At 44.5% G+C, this 27,356-nt stretch overlaps 3 protein-coding genes and 2 pseudogenes across 3 annotated transcripts in view; 2 read left to right on the top strand and 3 right to left on the bottom strand.

Moving 5' to 3' along the window:
* The window catches only part of Rfc4 (replication factor C subunit 4), a 751,101-nt gene that overhangs the window by 26,000 nt on the left and 697,745 nt on the right, over nucleotides 1-27,356 (bottom strand). The gene's annotated exons all lie outside the window — the stretch shown is intronic.
* LOC126512288 (FAU ubiquitin-like and ribosomal protein S30) lies at nucleotides 1,263-1,777 on the bottom strand. Its single transcript, XM_050159979.1, has one exon. The coding sequence runs from the start codon at nucleotides 1,717-1,719 to the stop codon at nucleotides 1,318-1,320; it is 402 nt and encodes a 133-aa protein (XP_050015936.1). The 5' UTR covers nucleotides 1,720-1,777; the 3' UTR covers nucleotides 1,263-1,317.
* On the bottom strand, nucleotides 1,841-2,260 carry LOC126512287 (60S ribosomal protein L27a-like; annotated as a pseudogene).
* LOC126512312 (serine/arginine-rich splicing factor 3-like) lies at nucleotides 5,147-7,644 on the top strand (annotated as a pseudogene).
* Nucleotides 15,837-27,287, top strand: Adipoq (adiponectin, C1Q and collagen domain containing). Its single transcript, XM_050159978.1, has 3 exons — nucleotides 15,837-15,991; nucleotides 22,026-22,244; nucleotides 23,609-27,287. Exons 2-3 carry the CDS (start codon nucleotides 22,034-22,036, stop codon nucleotides 24,127-24,129), a joined length of 732 nt encoding a protein of 243 aa, XP_050015935.1. The 5' UTR covers nucleotides 15,837-15,991; nucleotides 22,026-22,033; the 3' UTR covers nucleotides 24,130-27,287.

Here is a 27,356-nt window from a genome sequence, read left to right as displayed (position 1 = left end):
TACTCTAATGTGTATATATTCCACACTTTCTTCATCCATTCTTCCATTGAAGGGCATCTAGGTTGTTTCCAGGTTCTGGCTATTACAAATAATGCTGCTATGAACATAGTTGAACAAATGCTTTTGTCATATGATAGGGTATCTCTTGGGTATATTCCCAAGAGTGGTATTGCTGGGTCCAGGGGTTGAGGACTTTTTAAATCTTGTTTTTCTTCAGTATTTATATATCTTGTTGAATTTCACTTATTACGTATCTTCATTCTTTCATTCAGCTGCTTATGTGTTCTTCATCAAGAGCTTATTTCCTTCTTTCATTCTTTGAACATTACTTATAGTCATTCTTTGAGTTCTCTGTCTGGGATTTCATTTTACTCCCTCTCTCGATGCCATTATTATAGTCTTAGTAATTCTTGGAGGAGTTACGCTTTCTTGCCTTTTGTATTACAGAACTTACTGCATGGGACTTAGTATACAACTAGGATTATTTCTTTCCTTGAGATTTCAAAAAACAGTTATATTTGTTATGTCCAATTTGAGTTGGATGAGGTGAAGTTGAGGTGTATAGTTCAGAAAATAGTTCCTTAACCTAGTAGTTAAGGGAGCTTGGTGTGGAATCGATACTTCCTGAGTAGAGTACTAACTTTGAGAACAACTGTAATTTCTGGATATCACCCTAATTCTAGTGTTATGCTAGGCATGTGGCAGATGAAAGGATAGATAGTAGAGTGGCTGTGTGAGTCGAGAACTTCTAAATAGGAGACAGAAAAAAGGGGATCAGAGAGAGAATTCAAATATATACCTTTAATTACATGGCTACAGTATTTCATCTGTGTGGTGACCAGATTCATTTAATACTGTTGATGTGTATATGTGTGTAAAATAAATTAAAATTGGCTTCAAAGATGAAAGATGCTTCTTCTTTTCTATGTAAAATAAACTGTATGAAACATGCAAAATTGCTGACTTGAGTAAACATGATTGTTTTATTTAAATGAAATAGCAAAATATTTACTTTGTTTTATTATTTTGCCTGCACGTATGTCTATGCATCATTTGTGTGCCTGGTGCCTGTGGAGGCCAGGAGAGGGCTTTGAATCCCCTGGCACTAGAGTTACAGACAGCTGTGAGCTGCCATGTAGGAAATCAAACACAGGTCCTCTAGGAGAGAAGTCAATGTTCTGAACTTCTGAGCTCTCTCTCCAGCTCCCAGCAAATGCCTTAAATATTCATGTCAATAACCGATTTTCTTTTTCTTTTTCTTTTTTTTTTTTTTTTGGACAAAGAGACTTTATTAGACTGCCAGGATCACAATAGGACTTAGGAATTAGCATTGGGGCCCTTCTTCTTGCCAAAGGTGGGCACAACGTTGACAAAACGACGGTTGTACTGCATCCGTCGCTTGGCCCGGCCTGTCTTCTTCTTCTTCTTCTCCTGCTTGGCCACCTTGGGAGTTTGACCTCTCACTTTTCCAGCACGGGCCAGGGAACCATGAACTTTACCTCCCAGCATGCGGCCAGCTACTTCCAAAGTGGTCAGAGCTTCCACGCCACACTGGCCTAGGGTGGCCTCATCCTCCAGCGGCGAGCCAGCCAGAAGCAGGACTTGATCCTCCGGGGCAATGCCTTCCAGTGAGGTCACATGAGCTTTGATCTGAGCGACCGTTTCTAGGCCGGTCACCTCGAGGGTGTGTAGTTCCTGGGCGGGTACGAAGAGCTGCATGTTGGCGACTAACCCTCGGACGCCGAGGCTGCTGCCGCGAAGATGGAGTCAAGAAAGAGGAAGCTCTTTTTCTTTTTTTTCATTGAAAATGTTAGCATTTAACGAGTTTCCCTGGGTGGCTTCAAGCCACCAGGACACAGACCCCTCCCAGACCTTTCATCGCCTCTTCAGTTTTTCCGCTGAAGAATTTGGCCTTCTAGAGACTGCTTAGGGAGCTTCCCATGTCCAGAACTTTCTAGCACCCCAATCTCAAACATCTCCAGTGTTCTTTCTTCTGCAGCACTGACCCGCGTCTGCTCACTGACCAGTGCCCACAGTTTATCCATGTTTCCAGCCTGGCAGGAGCTTTGGTTCCCCTTTGAGTGGAAATGCTCATAGCAGCTCTCCCATAGTCACCTGGGTGATGTTTGTCAGCGTAGATCCTGTGGTGATGCTTGCCTCCAGCGTTCCCAGGGCCCCCTGGATGCTTCTGGTGTTTACCAATGCTGTCATGGCTCACGTGGCCCTGGAGTTTCTGGGTCTTCTGCAGTCTGGATGGCATGGTGGTGACAGAAAGGAAAGAGGGAGGCACCTCCAAGTCTCAGAGGTAGCAGGCTGATAATTGATTTTCTTATCTCATTATACAGTTATTTCTTTTTCCCTTTATTTACATTTTTTTTTTTTTTTTAGTTTTTTGAGACAGAGTTTCTCTGTAGCTTTGGTGCCTATCCCGGAAGTAGCTCTTGTAGACCAGTCTGGCCTCGAACTCCCAGAGATCCGCCTGCCTCTGCCTCCCGAGTGCTGGGATTAAAGGCGTGTGCCACCATCGCCCGGCTTATTTACTTTTTTTTTTTTTTGAGACACGGTCTCTTTATGAAACCCTGGCTGTCCTGGAGCTCACTATCTAGATAGGCTAGCCTCGAATTCACAGAGATCCTCCTGCCTCTGCCTCTTGAGTACTGGAATGAAAGGCAAGTGCTACCATGCCTGGCTACAAAATATTTTTAATTTTTATGATAAGTATACCAAACTCCTCCTAGTGATTATTTGTAACTAGGATTTACATACTTCAAAATCTGTGCAGGTTTAAAGTTTTGGCTCAGAAACAAAACTCTGAAAAGATAAGGATTCCAGTTTAGGAATGTAGATTATTCCCAGGTTCCTAGGCCAAAAGTGGGGGGTGGAGAAAGTAGTAGCAGCGTCAGTAAAGAGAAGACGGGCAAGGTCCTGCACCTCTTTTTGGGTAAGCTATTTTAATGCACTGTGCTTTAAACTAGTCCTCTTCCCCTTTCCCCCCTCCTCCTTCCCTTCTCCTCTCTGTCCTCCTCTTCTCCCTCCTTCTTTGTGTGTGGGAGACTTAATCAGGGCCTCATACATACTAGGTACCTGCTCATCACTGTTCTATATCCTAAGCCCTGAGTTCTAAATTTGTAATTGCCTTAGAACACGAAGGCGAAAGTATGTGATCTCCGTGTAGAGATGAAGTGGCCGGAGCTGTGAGCATAGCACCGTATTCAAAGGGAGTTTCACCTGGGTGGGGTCGTACGATAGCTCCATCAATTTGCCAACAAAAGCTAAAGCCTGTACTGAAACTGCAGACAGACAAGGACTGGGAAGGTGGAGGGGTTCTTTTTAGACATGGTCTGTCTATGCATTTGAAGCTGCTTAGAACAGGCTAGTGTTGTGATCTCCATCCTCCTTCCTCAGACTCCTAAAAGCTGTGGTTATAGGTGTATGCTACCATGAGAAGGGTTTTTAAGGCAGCTCCAGTAACCCAGTCAATATGTCTCATTTATATACCAGAAAAGTATCTGTATTTGTATGTACGACCTTTACTTTTCTTTCCCCCTAGTTAAAAAAAGGAACCAAACAGAAATATAGTTTGACCTGTTAAAACTTGGGAGACTATTGTGGCTTCATTCTGCCATCTAGTGGGCAAGACAAAAAAAAAGACCAAAGCAAAAATTATTTTATTATGATTTTGCTGTCATTGTCATTTACCAAGTGTTTTCTGATTAGGCATAGCATGATGGCTATTCTTGGTTGTCACCTTGACTATATCTAGAATGAACACCAATCCAGAAATGGAGGCCGTGCTTGTGATCAGGATCGTGAGGCAGGAAGACAGCATGCCTTTGATCTGGACCTTAAGTCTGGAAGGCACAGGCTTTTGATCCGGATCTTGAAGCTGGAAGGCGCACCTTTAAGCTGGGCCACGCCTCCTCCTGGAAACCTATATAAGGACAGTGGAAGAAGGAAGGTGTTGATGGAGGCTGCTCATTCGTTCCTGGCCGCTCAGGCCCTAAATAATCACACAGAAACTGTATTATTCGCAATACCGTTTGGCCAATAGCTTAAGCATATTTCTAGCTAACTCGTATATCCTAAACTAACCCATTTCCAATAATCTGTGCATCACCACGAGGTCATAGCCTCCCGGCAAAGGTCCACCAGGCTCGGGCGGGGGCATCTGTCTCCTGTGGAGGCAGTAGCTACATGGTGTCTCATTGACTCCACCTACTCTCTCCTCTTCTATCTGTTTGGAACTCCATCCTTGCCCTATTCTGCTAAGCCACTGGCCAAAACAGCTTTATTCATTAACCAATAAAGGCAACACATAGACAGAAGGCCTTCTTACACCGGGAAGGGATTGTTCATTGCTTGCCTGCTTCCCCTCGTCTTAGTACATCTATTCCTTCACTGGTGTTGGAGCCTATGTCTTTGGGGTTCCAGCATATACAGAAGACCAGTTGGGACACCCTGCCTGGTGGGACTGAGCAACCACTAGATTCTTGGACATTACGTCATTCACAGCTAGCCATTGTTGGACTGTAAATCAGTCCAATAAATTCATATATATATATATATTCATTCTGTAAGTTCTATGACTCTAGAGAACCCTGACTAATACATGTAGTTTAAACCTTTACCAAGACTGCTGATGAGTTGACTAGCTGAAATATAGAGAGAAGAACAATTCAATATCCTAAACCCTAGGCTCCCAAGCCAAGTTTTCCAAGATGTTTGTACTTAGGAGCTACAAAGATAAAGACTGTAGAGGAAGCGATTCCAGTTCTCATCACCCGCACCCTCCTGAGGTGTCTTCTTCTACCTGGTCTTCTTCCTTCCTTCAAATGTGAAGGTATCATGGTGGGGGAATCATGGGGGCAAGGAGTGTAAGGCAGCTTGGTCAGATTGTATCCACAGTTGTGAGAAACAGAGAGAGAGAGGGGGGACACTCTAATGAACCTCTTCCCTCGACATTCTTCGCAATTACATTAGCACAAAGACTAGAAATAGTCTGAATTTCTCGAGGGTCACGTTTTCTTCCCCCAAACACTGAGCAAAACCATGAAGAAAACTATTCCACTTAAAAAAATTACAAACCCTTAAAGTATTGGTGTATGCATGTGGCTCGTGTTTTCATTTCTAAGAGCGTTCACTTAGTATGAGTGAGAATGTCTGTGTTTCCGAGGATGAAGACAGTGGTAGCCAAGCCTCCTCCGAATGGCAGGAGAAGCAGCATACTTAGTGTCTAGTGATGCCTGGGGGATGACTCAGGCTCTTACTATTGTTAACAACACTGGCAGGTGCTCACCTTCCCCAGCTTCTGTGATGTGTCAGACACTGTCACATGCGCTTTGCGATCTTCCAACTGTCCAAACAGAGTTGTTTTCACCTTAGGAATAAGAACAGACCCTTTTGGGCAAGGTTTTTGTTGTGGGCATGCCTGCATGGTGAACTTCACTGACTGGTGACTGCACTCCCCGGAGTCAGATTCCTTTCCCGCCAAATGGTTTTCCACCATTCTGTGGACACTGGGGAAGAGAGAGCATCTGTGGAAGCCGAGATAGGGGAGCTGGTGCCACTGTTGGGACCTTAGGATTTGAGCTTCTGCTCTTTGAACCCAGGATCTCGAAAAACATCATGATTCCTCTCCAATGGACTGTAAGGTTTTGTGAGGGCTAGCTATGAACTGCATAGAAACTCTGTGCAGGGTGACTTAAGGTAGCATTCTTGCTGACAGGCTTAACAGCCAGGTAAGGAGCAGGCAAACCTTCTCTCTCAGTAGAATGCCCTGCCAATAGTCAGTCCTTGAGTGCACACATGTGCACTGTAGTTCAAAGGCTACAATTAGGTTGTGGTTTGTCTCCTAATGAAGTGTTTTTACATATTATATAATGGCAAAAGTTATTCCCATAACAATAGGCTTCTTATTGAAATAATTTGTAACAAAGTTGTTAGTTTCTGTAACTATTACCAAGTATTATGAGAACCTAGCTTATACCCCATAACAATAGGCTTCTTATTGAAATAATTTGTAACAAAGTTGTTAGTTTCTGTAACTATTACCAAGTATTATGAGAACCTAGCTTATACTGTGATTTGAGTATTATAAAAGAGCACCCAATAAAGTATGCAGTTGTATCTCCTACTCTGCATCCCCTGTGTCCTGATTTCTGCTGCACTACCCAGGGTCATCCATAACTGAGGTAGTTGGGAAAGGGTCCCCAACATAGTTTATGTAGCTAATCTTGGAAACAACGGGAACAAGACTGCATTGGAATGGGCTTTTGGGTATTTTGGACCACTCCAAAGTGTGTGGATTGCTTGAAACCTTCCTGGTTTTGCTTTCCTTGAGTTTGAGGATCCCCGAGATGCTGCTGATGCTGTCTGCAAGCTAGATGGAAGAACACTATGTGGAACTGTCCAGTGGTTGAAAAGAGATGCCGAAATTGTGGCCTGCCTCTGCCACACCAACTCCAGTGTCGTCTGTGTGACATGACATATGTCATTATGCCGGACGCGTGTTCCATGGGACTAGGCTTCCTGGAGGTCAATGGCAGACAGCCTGGTATTAGCCACACTGAGGCATAGACGGGTTTCTCGATTAGCTGATTATGCGGGATATGAGCTTTGCACAATTTCTTTCATAATAATGATATTCTATATATCATTAATATATATATATATATATATATATATATATACACAAGACAAGGATCATTCTCTTCAGAAACAGCTCTGGGATAAGGAAGCACAGTATGGGAATGTATAAGACTACAGCAGAACCTTTGTCATACACAGGGTGTATGATGAGCAAGGGAATAGATGGGTTAATGTTGATGGACAAAGACTGTTATATTATACTTTTAACTTTATGGATAGGCTTGCTAGATCCCAACCCCCATGATGTCTGCTGCATAAGAAGGTACTAAAAAGTATAGTTCAACAGGTGCAGAGAACTGATTAGGTATATTTGGTCACTAGATGAAATAAAGGGTTAGGAAGAGGAAAGGCCATGATAGTGATAATGAGACAGAAACTTTCTATCATAAGATGAAACCACTTGTTTGAGGTTTACATTCCCAAGAACAAGAGTTCCTCTTCTAAGGACGCTTTATGTCTAACACCTGTTCCTGATAATATACTTTTCTTAAATATTGCTGCTGTGACTAAAAGAAGCTTTCATACTGTGCCAACTAATGACACATGACCTTCTGATTTGTTCTTTGTTTGAATACTATATAATGAAAACATGAATTCAGTAAAATTGCAGCAGATTCCAACCACTCTCTTGTGTGTTGTGTCTGTCTGTCATTCGCCGAACTTGTGCCTTCCTGTTACCAAGACCCTGCTTCTCCCACGGTCTGAGTGGCCCCCCTGAGCCGGTCCGTGGCATGCCTCCCTCTTGGGTCGTCCCCCTTGAGATGATTACCTAGGAGGAGTTTGCCACCTCGGTGCAATTCTCCATGGAGAAGTGTCTCTGGAAGCCCGAGCAGGTCAGTTTCTAGAGACAGGAGAAGAGAAAGCTCTCTGTCTCTTGAGAGAACTCACAAGCCGTCTCTATCCTTCTCTAGGTCTCAGAGACCATCTACATCAAAAGAAAAGAAGAAGAAGACCAGTTGGTTAAAGAAGTGGTATACAGGAAACAGTTTCATTTGACAGGAGTATGTACAGGAAATTAAAGTTTCGTGTGAGACTTTTTTCCCACGAGCTTGGTGCATTTTAAAAGATGTCTTAGCTGTTTCAGATTTGTTTTCTCTCTTGGGACAGTGACACACATAACGATGTGCTTTCCCATGCTCTCAAATGGATCGTATGAGGCGTGTAATATCAACAATTGTTACTTTACAATGTGCCCTTAAGCAAGATCGAATTTGCTTTGAACTTTAGTTTTCTCACAGACTTAAACAAACCTAGATCCTTCCCAGTCGAAGTATGATGTGCTGATGATATAGAAAGAGCTGGTAGAAATTGAATAAAGCCGTGGATTCTCCAGTAGGTGGGAGATGGTATGGAGCTGTGGGTGAAATGCTAAATATGATCTCAGTAGCACAGATGCTGCGAGAAACAATTAATAAATGGGATCTCCTGAAACTGAAAAGCTTCTGTAAAGCGAAGGACATGGTCAACAAGACAAAACGACAGCCCACAGAATGGGAAAATATCTTCACTAACCCCATATCAGATAGAGGTCTGATCTCCAAAACATACAAAGAACTCAAGAAATTGGTCACTAAAAGAACACATAATCCAATAAAAAAAAGTGGAGTACATACCTAAACAGAGAACTCTCAACAGAGCTAAAATGGCTAAAAGACACTTCAGGAAATGTTCAGCATCCTTAGTTAGTCATCAGAGAAATACAAATCAAAACAACTCTGAAATTCCATTCTTAGACTTGTAAGAATGGCCAAGATCAAAAACACTGACGACAACGTATGCTGGAGAGGTTGTGGGGAAAAGGGAACACTTCTGCCTTGCTGGTGGGAATGCAAGCTGTTACAGCCCCTTTGGATGTCAGTGTGGCCACTTCCCAGAAAATTAGGAAACAACCTTCCTCAAGACTCAATAATACCACTTTTGGGTATATATCCAAAGGATACTCAATCGTGCCACAAGGACATGTGCTAGACTATGTTCATAGCAGCATTGTTAGTCATAGCCAGAACCTGGAAACAACCCAAATGCCCCTCGGCTGAAGAATGGATAAGGAAAATGTGGTACATTTACACAATGGAGTACTACACAGCAGAAAAAAATATCGACAGCTTGAATTTTGCAGGAAAATGGATGGAGCTAGAAAACATCATTTTGAGTGAGGTAACCCAGACACAGAAAGACAATTATCACATGTATTCACTCATAGGTGATTTTTAAACATAAAGCAAAGAAAAACCAGCCTACAAACCACAATCCCAGAGAACTTAGACAACAATGTGGACACTAAGAGAGACTTACATAGATCTAATCTACATGGGAAGTAGAAAAAGACAAGATCTCTTGAGTAAATTGGGAGCATGGGGACCTTGCGGGAGGGTTGAAGGAGGGAGGGGAGAGGCAGAGAGGGGAGCAGAGAAAAATGTAGAGCTCAATAATTTTTTTTTAAAAAAAATTTAATGAAGGTATATTTACCCTAAAGATTTAAAGTAGGACTTATTCTTTTTCAGATATAAAAGTTTAGGTTTGTGGTTTCCTTAAGATTCCTTATGAAAGTATCTTTCAAGGTAAGTAATAAAGTAATTGGTCCTTTCTTTCTAACTGAAAAATGCAGCCTGCCAGTAAAAGACCTGACAAGTCCCCTTGCTTGCCACACGGTTAATTCCTTCCAGCTATTTCCTTCTCCTACCTGCAGGCCCACTTGCCCTCTTTATCTCTGCATCCCTGTTTCTCACACATCCATAGAATGTAGACAGAGGAAGGCTGAGAGCGGTCTCCTGGGAGGTAAATACCGACTGACAGGCCCACAGAGGGGGGGCGGCTCGAGTTGCTAGGAGGACCTGTGGGGTGTATGGAATGCTGACCTGAGCCACACATGAGCTCCTCGAGCTCCATTAAGGAAACTTTGAAGAAGTGGGGTGTGGGGGTGTGCCATCCTCGAAGGGAATTCATTGGATCAGAAGGGTAAATGACTTAAAAGAGCCCCTTCTCCTTCCTGGTGGACACCTCCCTTTATGCGCTCATAGCCTCTGCTTCAACAGAGAGACTGTGGCATTTCAGTTTTGATGAAAAGAACAGTTCTATTTCCAGAGGTGCTGTCCTTCCTTTATTCCCATGTCACCTCCATCAATCCCAATCTAACCGGATCCAACCTGGCTTGAGAATTCAACAGCTTAGGAAAACAGGCAGAATGCTTTGGTGTGTTAACATGGACAAGTCTGTCAAGTCAGAAGAGTGTAGTCCACACAATTGATGAGGGCATATTTTCACATTTTTTATAACATATACTCATACTATCTGTCTTAATTGTGTGTATGCCTCTGTGTGTGTGTGTCTGAGAGAGGCGGGGAGAGGAGAAAAAGAGAAGAGAGGGGGATAGAGAAAGAGGGAGGGAAGGAGAGAGGGAGAGGGAGAGGGAGAGGGAGAGGGAGAGAGAGAGAGAGAGAGAGAGAGAAGAGGGGACTGAGTGAGTTGCCCACTGAGTACATTAAGATTTTTGCAGCGTGCTTTGGCTTTTGTTATGCCCTAAATGTCAGCAGTCCTCCAACATCCATAGGCTGAAGCTGTGACAGGTATGGTGGGCATTAGGATGGCAACGGTGCCCACACAGATGGCCAAGAGACTCCTTTGCACCTTCCATTATGTGCGAATGCAGCAGGAAGTTGTCACTTACAATCTAGAAAGCAGTCCCTTGCTCGATCCATGACCTTTGCCTAGTCCTCAGGACCGTAATGCAATTTGGTGTTTTGCAAGCTACTCAGTTTATAGTGTTTTGTTGCAACAGCCAAAACAAGATAAGATGACCATGTGCTTATCCTGTTGGTTATGATATCCATTTTTATGTGACTATGTCACAGCTTCAGCTGGCATATTATGGGTTAATAGAAAACCTTCAGAATTTTGAATACTTGCTTCAGGAAATGCTCCATGGATCACTTGGTTTGATCACTGAAGAAATCTTCAGTACACAGTACAGAATATTCCAAACCTGAGCTTTTTCCTGAATCCATCAAAGTGTCTGTGTTTTTTTTAAAGATTTATTTATTATTATATATACAACATTCCTTCCATGTATGTTTACATGCCAGAAGAGGGCACCAGATCTCATTATAGATGGCTGTGAGCCACCATGTGGTTGCTGGGAATTGAACTCAGGACCTCTGGAAGAGCAGTCAGTGCTCTTAACCTCTGAGCCACCTCTCCAGCCCAAAAGTGTCTGTGTTTGATGATACTTGCAGAGGGCGTAGTGCCTGGACCAACCAAGAGGAGCATCTCTGATGGTCACATGGCACAGGTGTGTGACCAGAGGAGCCTTTCCATGCCAATCATAGAATAATGTTCCCAGGTATTTCATCAAGTGCTCTGAGACACACTCACTTTGGTCCACAGGACATTGTATCTTCTCCAGGGTCTTGAGCATGGCAACCATATAGAAAACAGCTGTCTGTTGGACTGTTGCTGTGGTAACATTATTAAAGCAGTTTGGAAGTAAGATGAAAAGATGACCCTCTAAGTAAAGCGTTTGCCACGTTTTTCTGTTTGTTTAAATGAAAAGACAGGAAAGTGAGATAAAAGTCTCTTAAAACCTTTGAAAGAATTGTTCTGTGGTGGGTTAGCCACCAGAGAAGACTGCTCAGACTTGGGTTCAAGGCAATAGGAAGTCTTTATTAGCTGGCCAGTAGCTACACTGGGTGTTCATGAACCGCATATATCGGGGTGTGCTTTTAGCACAACAGTCATGTCCTGGATTGACACACCTCGGTTAGCAAGAACAGTTAACAGAAGCAGAACTGGAGAAGCCAACAAGCAAGGTTAGTACATGTAGGAACTTTTTCAGAACTATGGATTTGATGGATTAGGTTTTGCTCTTGTTTTGGCAAGTGTTGCTTTCTACCTGCTGGATTAAAGGCCTGAATGGTACTTCCATCAGGGCGTCAGTTGTGCTGTGGGCTTGTTATGATTCAGACGTGCTACGGCTTTTAAAGTTGCCTCCTTGTTCCCAATAGGAAGTAGAGAACATGAGTAAGGCCCCCAATTCTGTTCAGTTTGGTGCTCTGAATGTAAGTGCTGTGTTTTATATGTTGTTTAGAGAAAAACCAATCAAATGAACATTTCTAGAACTTTTCAGGACTAGCCTGAAAACTCAAGAGGTCAGTGATTCTCCTATATTTTCCTAAGGAAAAGACACACCTTCCCACACTGACACCCACCCATCACAGCACACAAAACAACAACCAAACAAAAAACTATCCAGGCTCAAAGAAATTTTCTGCCCTCCTTTTCCCTCCCTCCCTCCCATCCTCTCTCTCTCTTTCTTTCTTCCTTTCTTCCTTCTTTCCTCCTTCCTTTTTTCCTTCCCTCCTTCTCTGCAGTTTTTTTTTTAATCCTCTCCCCAGGTAAGGGTCTAACTCAAGCCTTGCATATAGTAGGCAAGAGCTCAACCACTGAGTTCACCAGAACCCTTTCACCTTAAAAATTCCTTTTATTTATCTAACTCTTGGAATGCAAAATTATTTCTTTTGTACAAAGTCATGTGCCATGTATTACTAGTCTGCTATAACAAAGGAAAAATGGTGGGATGACTTAAACAAAAAGTGTATTTCTACCTCTTGTGCCCTGCAGGATTTACAGGAATGAATATTCCACAGAGTTCTTCAGGGTTCCCCGCTGTCTTTTTCTGCTTTCTCCATCAGCCATTAAAAACTGTCTTCAGGTGGCTTATCTCAGGGTTTCTACTGCTATGTAAAACACCAGTGGACAACTCTGAGGTCACTGAAGGAAGTCAAGGTAGGACCTAGTAGCAGGAACTGCAGCTCAGCCTGCTCTCTCCTGTCGCCTACCCTCTCTTTCTTCGAGACAGGGTTTCTTTGCGCAGCTTTGGAGTCTGTCCTGGAACTTGCTCTGTAGACCAGGCTGGCCTCGAACTCACAGAGACCACCTGCCTCTGCCTCCGGATTGCTAGGATTATAGGTGTGCTCCAACACCACCCTGCTATCAGCCTGCTGCTCTTACTTCGTCCTTGAGTGCTTGTCTAGAGATTACTCAGCCCACAAGGGCTGAGCCTTCCCTCGCAATCGGCAAGAAAAAAAAATGCCGCACAGGCTTGACGACAGTGCCATCTTGTGGGAGCATTTCCTCAGCTGAGGCGCTCTTCCCAAATGACTCAGTAATCAGAAATGCAAATGAAAATCTTGCGATTCCATCTTACCCCAGCCAGAATGGCTTTCGTAGGAAAACGGATAAGGATGAATTCTGTCAAGAACTGTAGACAGATAGGAACGTTTACACATCGCTGGTAGGAATGAAAACTAGTCCAGCCCCTACGAAAATCAGTCTGGGGGATTCTCACAGAATAAAAACTGGATCTACCACACAAAGCCTGGCTCTGCCGCTGCTCGCTGTTAACCCAGGCCAGCCCCTCGCAGAGGCTGCGCGCTCATGCTTACGGCAGCTCCAGTCTAGCGAACCAATTTAGGTGTCCAACATAGAAACTGCTTAAAAGAAAATGGGGGAGGGGGAGGGAAATTGGAGGCGGCGGTGGGGAAGAGACAGAAATCTTAAATAAATAAATAAATAAATAAATAAATAAATAAATAAATAAATAAAAAACAAAAAACAAAATGGTGGCATGCGCTCAGGGGAATTTTTCCGTCCGCTGTAAAGAAAGATCAGGTTCTGTCGTGTGTGGGGAAACGTGTGCAGCTGAAGACAGCTGTAGCCCGGGAACGGAGCCAGTCTGAGAAGGGCAGATGGCGTGTGTGTTCCCTCATCTGCGGTCCTGGGTTTTATAGACTTCCATAAGATCCTCTATGTCTCTGTACAATGAAGACACAAGTGAGAGTGTCTAGGGGACAAAGGGCACAGTGGGAAGTGGGGGGGGTCGAGAAAAGGAAGGATGTGCTCCAAGTGGACTATACCCTTGTATGAAAATTTAAAAAGCAAAATGCAAAAGCGGACATGGAGTTTCAATACATGAGTCTAAGATTGCCCGTCCAAGCCATGCAGGCCCGAGGCAGCAGCAGTCTGTCAGTAAAGGCAATGTTGGCCCTGGCATTGCTGCCACAGGCGCCTCAGTGCCGATCAGACCTGCTTTGGATGAGAAGGGACCACGGATCTATCTTTGTATACCACATAGGCTGGTGTTTTACTTTATTTTCTTTCCTGGTACCAAGGATAGAGATCGGGAGTCAGCCATTAAGCTATTCTTCTTAGACAAAGACATTTCTCTCTTGAATGTCTAGGGATTCGGGGTGCTGCAGGAGAGACCCACTCTTCTGCAGTATTATGTCTCAAAATACAATTTTATGTTATTTCAGTGAGAAATTTTTAAAAGTCATGATTAAGCAATAATATACATCCACATTTAGCCACACTTACGGAAACTCAGGCATCTGGCCTTTTACTTTAGTGTCTCATTTCACATGGAGACAAAGGCTTGAACTGTGGACAGAGCTCCCAAAGGAAATGACCAAATTTCTGTGGCTATTTCATTCTGGCCAGTAACACAGCCATCCTCAGAAAAACTAGGCTCAAGACATGTGTGGTTTAATGTTTTTCCCTTCTAGTCTCTTAGCGAGCGTTTGTTTCCACATCATGCCCTCTGTGGTGGGAGGTGGATTCTCCTGAGCCTTCATACAATGACAGGCTTTCACAATGCAGCTGGCTGACTTTCAGACCCAGCAAAGTATTGGCGTCGTTTTGGGGTGAAAGTCACGCTGTCTTGTGCAATCGTTAGAATCTGCTGAAATCAGCAGGGTGCCAATATGGAAGGCGGGGACAGGTGACCAAAACTACCATGAAGTGTATAAATGAGGAGAGGTGAAGGCCATGAGGCATTAGTGAGCATATGCCCTCTGCAGTTAGAGAGATCCAGCTTCATGCCCCGGGTATGTCTCTCTTACTCTTAAACATCTGTGTATTAATAAAAAGACACAGTGTAAGAGCATACTTGGACTTTCCTTTCTCGGTGGGCTTGACAATGTCCCATCCACCAGTAAAAGCAAGACTTTTAGGTTCTGTGTAGCCAGGCAAGCTTGTACTTGGCAGCAGCAGACACTTGCCCAGCCTGTGCCTGGAACATTCTATTTCTGAAGGACTTACTGAAGCTACTCCTGGCATCCAGAGCTCCATCTGGAAGCATGATTCAGTTCTTCAAATCTGTGCTCCTGAGAACCAACTCTGGGCTTTCAAATACAAGACATGGGTTCGCATTGGTTTTCCAACCTCAAGCCTTCTAGGAACAGCTTAGTGGGTTCCTAGAACCCAGACCTGGGCTTCCCAATAGATGGAGGAGGTGTATACTTAAGAGACTGGGAAAACAAGGTTTATCTCTACACAGAAAATTAGTTTTCAAAACTTTATCTTGACATTTGGAACCAGGAAATCTTAAAAGACAGTGCTCTGATGCCAATGCAAGTTTTCTGTGATACTGGGCTTGAATTATGTAAGGACCGAGGATTTTGGAATTCGGAACTGCTAAAGGCCTTGAACTTGCCCCACACCGCAGCAGGAACTTCCCTGTACCTTAGTTGTCAGAGGTCATACACATCAGCATTTCTCACAGATCAGCCTGTAGATCACAGTCCCTTTGGGGGCCGAAGGACCCTTTCACAGGGATTGCTTAAGACCATTGGGAACATCAGATATTTATATTATGATTCATTACAATAGCAAAATTACAGTTATGAAACATCAATGAAAATAATGTTATGGTTGGGGTCACCACAACGTGGGGCACTGCATTGAAGGGCTGCAGCATAAGGAAGGTTGAGAATCGCTGGTACATATGGTCTTTCCTGGTCAGAAAGGCGAGGATCCCTTCTAGTTTTTCTCCTAGGGTGGCCCCTCATCATTCCTGCTGAAATAGTGAACCACACAGCCTCACATTTAGTTCCACACAATAAGCAGGAGTACGATGCGAGAGTTAGTGTCGTCGACTTATCAAGGCAAACTTACGGGACAGGGAGGTCTCCTGATCCCGGAACAATTCGTTTTACTTGAGGATGTTTCTCGTTACATCTGGAGACATCTTGTTTTTATTGTTGTCCTTACCCTTGCCCCATCTTTTCTGGAAGAGCACAGCCAGAGCCTGGGCACATGAGAACTTGACTGAAGCTCTACTTGGCTTCCCAAACCCAAGTGGGATTAAACTGGGTTCCCTGAGGTGGAGACTCAAGGCAGCTGCCAGGGGCAAGGGGCACTGCTCACTGGCTGCTGTCCCTCGCCAGACTGGCCAATGGTGAAATGGGGACAGCCTGTCCCCATGAGTACCGGTTTCACTCATAAGGCCAGGCCATTTTCTCCTCATTTTCATCTGTACGATAGCCAGTAGATCTGACTACACCAGAAGGTAAGAATAGTTCTACTTAATTCCTGGTTGCGTGCATATAAATGCCAATTCTGGCTGGGCTGTGTTCAGATTTTGCTTTCCACAGGAGTGTAAGGATGGATGTAGAGGAAACTCAGACCAAAGAAGCACCATCTGGGTCAGATAGGCACTGGGCTCTTCATCTATTGTTCAGAGTTCTAAGAGAGAATTATCTCTTTTGGTCCAAATGCTTTAGACTATCGTGAACTTTGCTCAGTACATTTGATAGCAAGGTGCTCACTGAGAAAAAAACTTGGAGTTAGTGAGGTGGGAGGCTTCATCCACAGATGCAATTCTGATGGAAAAAGGGATATCTCGCCTCACCACTTTATGAGTTAAGATGATAAAGAAGCAGGCAGAGAGACAGCTTGGGGAAGCCATGTTGAGTTCTGAAGTCGGACGAGTTTAGAATCCATTTCTACTGCTTAGCTCTACTCAGCAGAAACGAGCAGAGTAGATGCCATAGAACAGTCAGGACTGAGGGGAAGAAACAGATGTGGTCTTGCTGTTGTTTGAAGAGCTGGGTACATCAGTCAGCATGAGCCATTAAGGATGCGTGAGGGGACTGGGTGACACTAAGAGGTCTGGAATATAGTGGCAATCTGGATAGAAAGCCATATTTTGAAAGATGTTTTCTGACAGAAACTTTGGGCCTGCTTGGTCTTTGCCAAACCCAATTCTTGTCCCAGTGAACATGGCACCGGAACCCTGGTGGTAGACGGGTGAAGTGGGGAGGATTGGGAAGTTCAGGGAGCCTCTTGTGTGTCATGAGATGTAAGTCCCCTTATCTGGAGAATTTTTTTTTCAGACAAGGGCACAACCATCTCACTCCTTGTGACTCCGTTAAAAATGAGGGCAAATAAATTTGGTCAGATGGATTTTGGGAGCAAGAGGGCTAGCGGAAGAGGTCGAGTGTAGCTTGGTTCTTGGAGCACTTTGGTTCCCAAAGCTTAACAAGAGATCCTTGATGCATCCGTCCCCATGTCTTGAGAAATCCTAAGAGACACTTCTTAGGCTTGCTTCTTGTCTTGAGCACATGAACATGTGTGCAATTGCACATGGAAGCCAGAGGCGTCTTTCTTAACTTCCACTTTATTTTTTGACAGGAGAGACAAGGTCTCTTACTGAACCTGGAGCTCGATAAAGAAGGCCAGACTCACTGGTCGTGGAGCTCCAGGGAGGCTCCTGTCTCTGTCATCTCATCCCCACCCCAGTGTTGGGGTTAAAGGTGACAGTCTTTGACATAAGTTCTGGGCATCAAAACTCAGGTCGTCATGGTTACACAGAAAGTACTCTATCAACTTCATCTCCTGAGACCTCAAAATCTCATTTGTGTATTTGTGTGTGTGTGCGCTCGTGTGTGTGTGTGTCTGTGTGTATGTGTGTGCATGTGTGTGTGTATGTGTGCGTGCATGTGTATGCATATGTGTGCATGTGTGTTTGAATCTGTGTTTGAATGTGTGTGTTTATGTAAGGACATGAGAATGTAAACAACCCTCCTAAAGCCGAGTGAACGCTTCCAGATAATCGTTTTAGGAACTAGACAGAAGCCACTCAGCTCCTGGCCCTGCCGTTTATGATCAGGTTGCACTATTGTGAAATTGACAATATTAACCCATCTTATGTCTTTTATTTATTCTTTTGTGGTAATGAGGATGGAATTTAGGGTTTCACAGAGGCTAAATGAGGGTTTACCATTGAGTTCTAGCCTCGGTTACCACTATTGATCTTTAAGAATGGCTATTTCATGTCATTCCACCCAAAGACTGCATGATCTTTTTGTTGTTTTTGGTTTTTGAGACAGGATTTCCCCCTGTACCTCTGGTGTCCTGGAACTCACTCTGTAGACCAGGTTGGCCTCGAACTCAGAGATCCACCTGCCCTTGTCTCCTGAGTGCTGGGATTAAAGCCACGTGCCACCACCACCACCCTGCTAAGACTGCATGATCTTAAGATAACATCTTGGCTTTTTCAAGTCTCAGATTCTCCTGTTTAGCACAGTGAAAAGCAAGTATTGGTATAGGAAGGTTAAATGAGATAAAGTCTAAAAGTACTTTGTAGTGGTTGTAGTGGAGCACACCTTTAAACCCAACATTAAGGAGGCAGAGGCAGGGGGATTTCTATGAGTTCAAGGCCAGTTTGGTCTCCATTGAGAGTTTCAGGACAACCAGGGCAACATAGGAGACCCCTGTTTCATAAAACAAAAAGAAGTACCTTATGCAAATTCTACTGCACAGACTTGTCACCACTATCAAAGTGTACTCGAGTTCCTCATCTCACAGGAGTCCACTGAGCAGGTTAGGACACTGGGCCCAAGACCTGGGGATCATTTTAGAGGCAGTGCTGCAAGCCATGATGGTTTCTAAGTCCGAAATCTCTCAATGCTCATTTTCCTACTTTCTCAACTTTCCCATTTTGTGCACTTATGTTCCTTCCTTGTTTCATGAAGGTGAAAATAACCAACATGTCCAACCTTCTAGCATGGAGCCGTCCCAAGAGGACGTACGAGGTGCATCCCCAGCCTTTCAGTTTCTAAAACCAATGGTGGGAGGACTCTTGGGGTCCCTCTTGGCTCTGGCATTTCTCGTAGCCTTTGTTGCCTTTGTTGGCCGGCGCTGAAATCATATTTAGTGACCTCTTCTCTCAATGTAACCATCTCTGCTAGTCCCACAGGAAAGCCCAACTTTGTGTTTCTCAAGATTCTTCTGTTGTTACTGAAATGCTAATGGGTCAAAGTGGGATTTCACATCTATTTCACTATAGTGTGGTCCTTTAGGGTCCCTGGAACACGGAAACCATCCTTTTTATAATTCCCATGGAGTTTGCCGGCGAGGCAACTATAGGGAAGGCCAGTATGGTGATCTGGTTCTACTTTGCTTCTTATGATTAGGCGGAAATGACTGAACCTTTCTGGCCCCCAGATGTCTCACATGGAGCCCTCCCTCCAGGTGCTGTGTGGGTGAAATAAAATGCCAGCCTTCCAGAGCACACTGGTCTGCTTCCATTGTCTCATTTATGAGTGTAGCAGATCATAAGATTATAAAACACTCCCTACTTTCTGCCAACTGGGTCTCATGATCATATGTCTAGGCAAAGAGCATAAAGGCAGAGAGGAAGACGTGGGCAGAACAAGGAGGGGGCTAACTGAGAAGCCAGCTCACATGATTTGCAATCTTCTGTCTCTCACGTCTCCCCTCCACGGAGAGGGGTACTAAAAGGCAGGGTACTTGACTTTAGTACTCTCTTGACTGTGTCGGAGAGTCTGTTACTAGGTCAGGGCTCGACTTCCAGCTCTTCTGTGTTTAGCTCTAGCATCTTGGACATCACCCAAGCACTCAGAAGCCCCCTCTCCTCACCCCTAAATCAGTGCAGACATAACTGACAGCCATTGCTCACCAGCTTATTCCAGACGCTCTGGGAAGCATGATCTGCCACTTGTCATTTAGTCTCCAACAAACACGTAAAGGGTGAGAACTGGCTATTTGCTGGTTGTCTGTACCTGAGTGCATGTCTCCCTGAGGACCCCGTATTGTCTCCCAAATGGTTGTGATGGTTAAATGAGATGACAGGACCAAGACTTTCCAAATGTAAAACATTATACATGATCCTCGCTGTCTAGCTTCATGGCCTATCCAAAACATTTTTTCGGTAGCATGCTCTAACCATAGATCATGTCCAGTACTCAGTTCCAGGCAATAGTGTTTCCCCCCATAGAAATAGAAATCTTTCAAAATCAAAGTGTAACAATTGCTCTGTTTATGTAAAGAACCGAAGGAATTTCAAATTTAAAAAAAAAAGATGCATTCTGTGTCCTTCAGTGATTATCCAGAGCTGACTTTCTACCCAGAATCAGGTGGAAATGAAGCCTTCTTCAATTAGGAGCTGTCCTTAGCAAATGTTTAGGGACTGGAGAGAGAGTCCAGCAGTTAACGCGGGCAGAGACATCTTGCAAAGGACCTGGTTCGCAGCTGTTGGTAACTCCAGCTCCAGGCGATCCAAGCCTTCAGCCCTCCAAGTGTGCCTGGACACAGATATATGCCCCCAGACATATTCAAATTAAAAAAAAAAAAACAAAAATAAATCTTAGAAAAAGAAACAGCCGAGGATATGTGCCGTTTGGCACCTCTGCCCCTTGCCACTCTCGGGGATCCCGGAACAGCTGCCCCTGTGAGTAGAGAAAAGTGCTGGGTACACAGAGGCCTTGGGGAAGAATGTGTTCTTTTAGGTGAGAAAGGATGCTGATTTCTTCAGCAGAAAGGGAGAACCAGAAAACTCTAGGGGTCTGTCTTTGCCTCCCTTCCCAACATTTAGGTAAGTCCTGGGCTACCCTTTATCCAGAGGGTTCTCCTTAACTACCGGCATTAGTCCACAAGAATTCTGGATTCTTTCTTGTTTTCCGCTGGAAAAATTGGCACGTTATAGACTCTTACTTCTTCGCATCTGGGGGGAAGAGCAGAGTTAAATTCTCAGGAGTGTGGTTGCTGAGGCTGTAAGAAGAAAGGGCAGAGACGAAGCAAGATAGACGACATCTGTAAAGCTTCAAAGCAAGGGCTAGTGAGATCGCTCAGTGGGTAAAGGTGCCTAACCTAATGACTCCAGTTCGTTCCCCAGGACCCAATTGGGGGAAGGAGGGAGCTGACCCTCGCAAAGTGCTCTCTGACTTCCGTGGGTACATAACCACAGGCATGGGCGCAGGAACACACACACACACACACACACACACACACACACACACACACACCCCTACTGACCAACCTGCCTAGCTAGCTGACTGACGGTAATAAAAAAATTTCAGGACAAGCATTCTCCCTAAATACAAGAGGGACATCTGGGGACTTTCCTCTGGTTTTCTCTAACTTGCCTCTTTTGCTCTCGGGACTAGTCAGACCTAAAGTGCTTCATTTTCATTTCCCTGTAGCCATTGTTGAGACTATGCTTCTGAGCCCTCCATATTCAGTAGATGGCGACAAAGGCCCACAGAGACGCCGCGAGGCAGTCTGGGGGCCCGCTGGCGCTCTCTGGAAGCGGCACTTGATTCAGGCAGTTGTCTCTGGCCCTCTCCTACTACAGTAGGTTTGGAGCTAGGCTGGGTTACATGAAACACTTTCTCGAGACAGTATACTTTACAACAAAACCAAAAAAAGTTCAAATAAACAAAAATGCAGAAGAAACACATTGTGATGCTAGTAAGTAACCAACAGAGAACACTCACAGAGATACTTAGTGAGGGGATTAAGAGATAGCCGTTTAATAAATTATACAATTTATTAGTGACTGGAGAGTGGAAACCATTTATTCTGCTCACTGAACAACATCTTTTGGTATTACTGTTGAGACAGAATCTCACTATGTAGCTCCTACTGGACTGGCAATGCAGATATTTTAGATGATGATTATAAACACAAGAAATGACAAAACTGAAACAGTGTTTCAGGTGAAGAATGATTGTTGCTATTCTTTAAGAATAAACATATCCTTTGGAGTTAGTTACTTTCTTTCTGTAGTCTCCAATGAGTGTGTGTGAGTGTGTGTGTGGGTATTTGTGTTTGTACACACAAGTGCTCGCAAGTGTACATGTGTATATGAAAATGAGGGGGGAAAGAAGAACCAGGGAGTGAGAAGCTGTCTAGAGTTGAATGGAACAACCAGAGAAACCCAGGACAGGATCTCGGAAAGCTCCCTGTGCCTGGGCCTGTGTTCAGGATGAGGAGACTGGAAGCAGATCATCCCTGCTGCCTGTGAATGTACAATCTGGCAGCGAACTGGGTTTATGTGTAGGTGATTATGCTATGCAGTGCAAATTTCAGAGAAGGACTCTAAGTGAAGGCCTTCTGGGAGAGTAGGGACAGAGATAGTCACTGAAGGCCTTCCAGGACAGGTGAGGACTGGGGTAGCCACTGAAGAACTTCTGCGGAGGTGAGTATTAAAGGTGCAGATCTTTGGAATAGACTCCACTCAGGGATGGAGTGATGCAGGCTGATTGGATGTACTGTGTGCGTACACTTGTTGTTTCTAGGGCTCAGGATGCTGCTCCAAACTGTCCTGCTGCTCTTAGTTCTGCACTGTCATGCTGAGGTTACCACAGCTGAAGAACCAGGAGTCCCACTCCCTCCTCCCAAGGGGACTTGTGAAGGTTGGATGGCAGGCATCCCAGGACATCCTGGCCACAATGGAACACCAGGCCGTGATGGCAGAGATGGTACTCCTGGTGAGAAGGGCGAGAAAGGAGATGCAGGTATGAAGAGTTCTGGGCAGAGCGGGGCTTTGCAGAGTGTAGGTAGAGACTGCTCATTTGTTCCTGGCTGTCCAGACCTGAAATACTCACAGAGAAACTGTATTAATTACAACACTGCTAGGCCTATTAGCTCAGGCTTCTTATAAAGTAACTCTTACATCTTAAATTAACCAATTTCTATTATTTTATATTTCACCACAAGGCTCATGGTTTGTCTCCTTTGGTGGCTACATGGCATCTCTTTGACTCCGCCTACTTTCTTTCTATATCTTTTTTAGTCTAGCTATATTCTGCCCTGCTATAGGTCAAAGCAGCTTTATTCATTAACTAATAAAAGCAACACATATACAGAAAGACATACCACATCAGCAGGATATGTGATACCAGTTACTAAGCTCAGACAGGCAAAAAGCAAAACCTTTCTTATCTGGTTCATAAGCATCCCGGAGCTTGAGTTGTCCTCTTTGAGTGAGATGAGGTGGTACCTACTGAGGTATCCACGACTTCCCTCTATTTGCCTCTCCCCTCTGCCTACCCATGTCCACATTCCCAATGAATTCTTCTTCTTCTTCCCCCCTATCTACTGTCAGCCATCTGTCCTTTCTGAACACTCCTGTAGCACCTGGCAGCTTTTAGAGAATGCTTGGTTTAGTCAGGAAGACAAGTCTAATGTACAAGATTCCGGGTAGTGGTTACAAGGACAACGTGTCTTCCAACACGCCAATCAGAATGTGTGCAAAGGCTGAAGGGATGGAATACAGAAGAAGAGCACCAGAGAGGATGCAGATTCATGACCAGGCTGTGCTGAGGAGACTGGACTTGAGCCATCCCTCGAAGGACGACTCCAGAGATTAGAGGAGGGTGGACATTTGGACAGAGGGGATAGAAGGCAGCACATGGTTGGTTAGCCAGTGCACAAAGGACGGGTTGGGCAAGTTAACTGTGATGGATACTTACAGGAGACGAATTTCTGGAGGGGGGGTGTCGGTATGGAAAGGCATGAGATGAAGGAATGAATGGACGAATGAGTAGATGAATACCATCATGATCAGAACATCTTCTGACCCCATGTGACTACTACTAACTCAAAGCCTCTACCAGGCCCAATCAAGCAAAGAACAATGAGCCAGGATGAACTATCTAGCGAGAAAGTTCTCTGTATTAATCAGTTTGCTCACCTATCTTTTAATTCATTCATAACTTTAAAAACCATGGTTGGAGATGAACTTGTGGGAACCCACCGGGGTGTGTGAAGTGGAGATGACATCTTTCCTTGTCCTGACACATGGATGGTGGGTGGAGGCCCTGGAAACCACCTGGGCAGCTCTGTTCTCAGCAGTCACAGAGTTCTTCTCCCTTTCTAGGTCTTCTTGGCCCTAAGGGCGAGACAGGAGATGTTGGGGGGACTGGAGCTGAAGGGCCCCGAGGCTTTCCCGGAATCCCCGGCAGGAAAGGCGAGCCTGGAGAAGGCGCTTACGTGTATCGCTCAGCATTCAGCGTGGGGCTGGAGACCGGAGTCACGGTGCCCAATGTTCCCATCCGCTTTACTAAGATCTTCTACAACCAACAGAACCACTACGACGGCAGCACTGGGAAATTCTACTGCAACATCCCTGGGCTCTACTACTTCTCCTACCACATCACAGTGTACCTGAAGGACGTGAAGGTGGGCCTCTTCAAGAAGGACAAGGCTGTTCTCTTCACCTACGACCAGTACCAGGAAAAGAATGTGGACCAGGCTTCTGGCTCTGTGCTCCTCCACCTGGAAGTGGGCGACCAAGTCTGGCTCCAGGTGTACGGGGATGGGGATCATAACGGACTCTATGCAGACAATGTCAATGACTGTACCTTCACTGGCTTCCTCCTGTACCATGATACCAACTAACTCAGAGCTCCAGTGGCCTAAGTACCCCCAAGAATCAAGGAACAGTCAGCAGGCTTCCAGCATAGTTTGAAAGATTGGTTTTATTGTTGAGTTTGAGGGTTCTGAATATTATCCGCATGTGTACTCATTCATTCATGAAATGGCTTTATTAAAAAAAATCATTTCTGTGTTCTTAGTCCAGAAAAAGAAGCATTCCCTGGTCTCCGCAAGTTTTACATAGTAGCAATAATAGAATAAAAATAACATTTAGGGGGAAGTTTCACAATACTCTCACTAATGCTATTTTTTTGATGGAATCTTTTTTCTTTTTTTTTTTTTCACTAATGCTATTTTGTGTTCACTGTCTCTCTTGATGTTCACACAAATCCTGTGCATACTGTATATATATGAAATGCAGTATTTCCTCTTTCTACAGTTGGGGTCTTTAGGCTGAGTTTATGAATGTCTAAAGTCTTAAATGTATTAAAATAGCAGAGCTAAAAGTGGAGGCCAGAGCAGGGTCTGTTCCCACTGGAAGTGTAGGTTAAAAGGGCCAGTTCCTGTGAAAGTTGTTACTTCTCTGCCCGGCTCCACTCTGGCAAAAGAAGATCATTGCCCAAACCTCATTCAAGAGATTTATTGGGAGGGAAGAATCCAGGAGCCGGAAGGGAGCAGAGAGAACACTTTTTCTGGGGAAACCTTCCCCTAGCGGAGCAGAGTTGTTACACTCTGGGGAACCTGAGCAGAATTGTTTCACTGGGGAAACCTTTCCCTGCTACATTTACAGTGACTGAGGTATTCCTTGGCTCCCAACTGCCAGGGTACCTTTCTATCCAAGTTGCATGGCTTACTGGAAAGTACCATTTTTCAAAACCACATGGTTGTTTGGAGTGTTGGTAGAGGTCTCTTGACCACCTCATTTGAGGGTCCATTAAGACTTCTCCTCAATAGAGCTTTCTCAGAGAAGATGGTCCTATGTCCAGGTCCTATTCCAGCTGGATGGACACTCATTGAGTCCTTCCCCACTCTGCCATCTGCTTCTCTGCATCTGTGCTCATACCCTTTCTTCCAGCTAGGTAAATCCCTTCCACCTCCACCTGTGGGTTGTTCCCTGTCCCTCCAGGCTGCTGGGATAGGAGATTTTCTGATGTGTCTCCTTCCACGCTGCTCTGTGTTTTTCCACAGATGAAAATCTCTGTGTGAGATGTGTTCTCCTTAGCCTAGGAGCAATTTCTTGTTAAAGCTGACCTCCCTAAGCTGGGCAGTGGTGGTGGTGGTGGTGCATGCCTTTAATCCTAGCCCTCAGGAGGCAGAAGCAGGAGGATTGGGCTAACCTGTGAGTTCGAGGCCAACATAGTCTACAAGAGCTAGTTCCAGGACAGGCTCCAACACTACAGAGAAACCCTGTCTCGAAAAACCAAAGCAAAGCAAAGCAAAGCAAACCAAACCAAACAAAACCAAAGCAAACAAAACAAAACAAAACAACAACAACAAAAAAAACCTGAACTTCCCACCCCAGAATCCTCCGAAGGTCCTTGACAATTGCTTAAAAGCAAGCAGTCTCCTGAATACCATTGCTGTAAGTGGAGACTGCATTTTTGGTTCCTCGCCACCCAGACTTGAATAATCACACAAAACTATATTATTTACAACACTCTTTGACTGATAGCTCAGGCATATTCCTACCTAGCTCTTATGTTTTAAATTGACCCATTTCTATTAATCTGTGTATCACCACGAGGCTGTGACTTACCTACAGTAAGGTTCTTGCATCTTTCTCCTTTGGCAGCTACATGTCATCTCCCTGACTCCACCTTCTTTCCTTGCTAACTCTGCTTGGATTTCCTGCCTTGCTAAACTTTGTCCTGTCATAGACCAAAGTAGCTTCTTTATTAACCAATGACAATAAAACATTCACAGCTTACAAAGGGGAATCCCATGTCACATTGCTATCCATAATTTACTTCAGTTCAGTTTCTACAGTACTCATTCTTACCCAGAGATCCATCTCATTCAGAAACACTGTGATTTTAAGCCCCCAGCCCCTGTTCAAATGGACAGCTTCATCCTTTCCCGCTGAGGCGAAAGATGCCTGTGCTTTCTACAACACCCACAAAATTCTTCCTCGATTTCAGCCAGAAACACAAAGCACAGAAGAATTTGCCTCATTCTTTCCCTGAGCACTGACAGGGTAGAGGAAGAACCAGCACTCCTGAATTAATTCTTACTTTCCAAGACTTACAGGTGGGAGGGCTGGAGAGACGGCTCTGTGTTTACAAGCATTTGCTGATCTCATAGAGGACCTGGGTTCTGATGCCAGCAGCCACACTGGACACCTCATGGCTACCTATAATTTCAGTTCCAGGGATCCTATGTCCTTTTCTGGTTTCTGCAGACACTTCATGCTCATGGTGCTCTTGAATATATTCAGGCACACATACATACGCATAAAATAAACAAGTAAGCCTTAAAATACAGGTGGTTCTCTATAAGAGGCAAAGTCCTTTGCTAACTCTGCCTTAGGAGCTGTTAAATACACTTGGTTCAAGATCTTGGTTAGTGCTGGCCTTTGAAGGAGCACCTTGACACACTGCCTGGCTCTCAGTGTGTGTTGAGGATATGAACAGGCCTCCTTGGCTTCCCTGTTTTATAGTTCTATAGCCCTTTGTTCCTTCTATCTGTGAGCAGCGGGCATTTGCAGCCCCTGGGCAGCCACGTGTTACTGAAATAACCCAGAGCTCCCACATGCTACTCAAGTGCTCACCATTGAGCTGTAGCTCAAGCCCTGGATTTGGATATTTTAAAACTAATCATTAAAGCCAAGAGATGTTTGGAAATTGAAAAAAAAAACCCAAAAAACAAAAAAAAATGATGACTTCAAATGATTTTGTTTATGCTCATTAGTAAAAGTCTCTTGTATAAATTACAAAAGGCGCTACAAATGGCTCACAGTGGTAGACTTTCCCTTAGGAGGAAACTGCTTGAGTGGAGCACTTTAAAGGTTTAGGGAAAGAATAAATAGCTCTGCAAATGTGGCTTTGTTTTCAAGTTTGTGTTCTGGGTGATTCCCTTTGGTAAGGACACTGGAGGCTTGGTCTTTTAAAGTGCTCGCTTATTGTTGTTTTCTACAAGTAAAGATCCATTCCAAAATTACAAATAAAACTATATGCTGTGCACCACTTCTGTGTTTTTTCTGGAGAAGCATTTGGGGTTGAGAGAAGCATAAGCACTATGTTTCAAGTGGCTGA

This window comes from Alexandromys fortis, unplaced genomic scaffold, assembly GCF_014885135.2.
Source record: "Alexandromys fortis isolate MF-2015 unplaced genomic scaffold, M_Fortis_MF-2015_v1.1 scaffold_100_3062768_6864082, whole genome shotgun sequence".
Taxonomy (NCBI): Eukaryota; Metazoa; Chordata; class Mammalia; order Rodentia; family Cricetidae; genus Alexandromys; species Alexandromys fortis.
The sequence above is the reverse complement of the archived record's forward strand: the minus strand, read 5'-3'. Positions and strand labels throughout refer to the sequence as shown.

Coding starts and splice junctions, on each gene's coding strand:
- Adipoq (XM_050159978.1), top strand. CDS start 22,034: ATGCTGCTCCAAACTGTCCTGCTGCTCTTAGTTCTGCACTGTCATGCT. Junction 22,245..23,608: donor GGGCGAGAAAGGAGATGCAG/GTATGAAGAGTT, acceptor CTCCCTTTCTAG/GTCTTCTTGGCCCTAAGGGC.
- LOC126512288 (XM_050159979.1), bottom strand. CDS start 1,719: ATGCAGCTCTTCGTACCCGCCCAGGAACTACACACCCTCGAGGTGACC.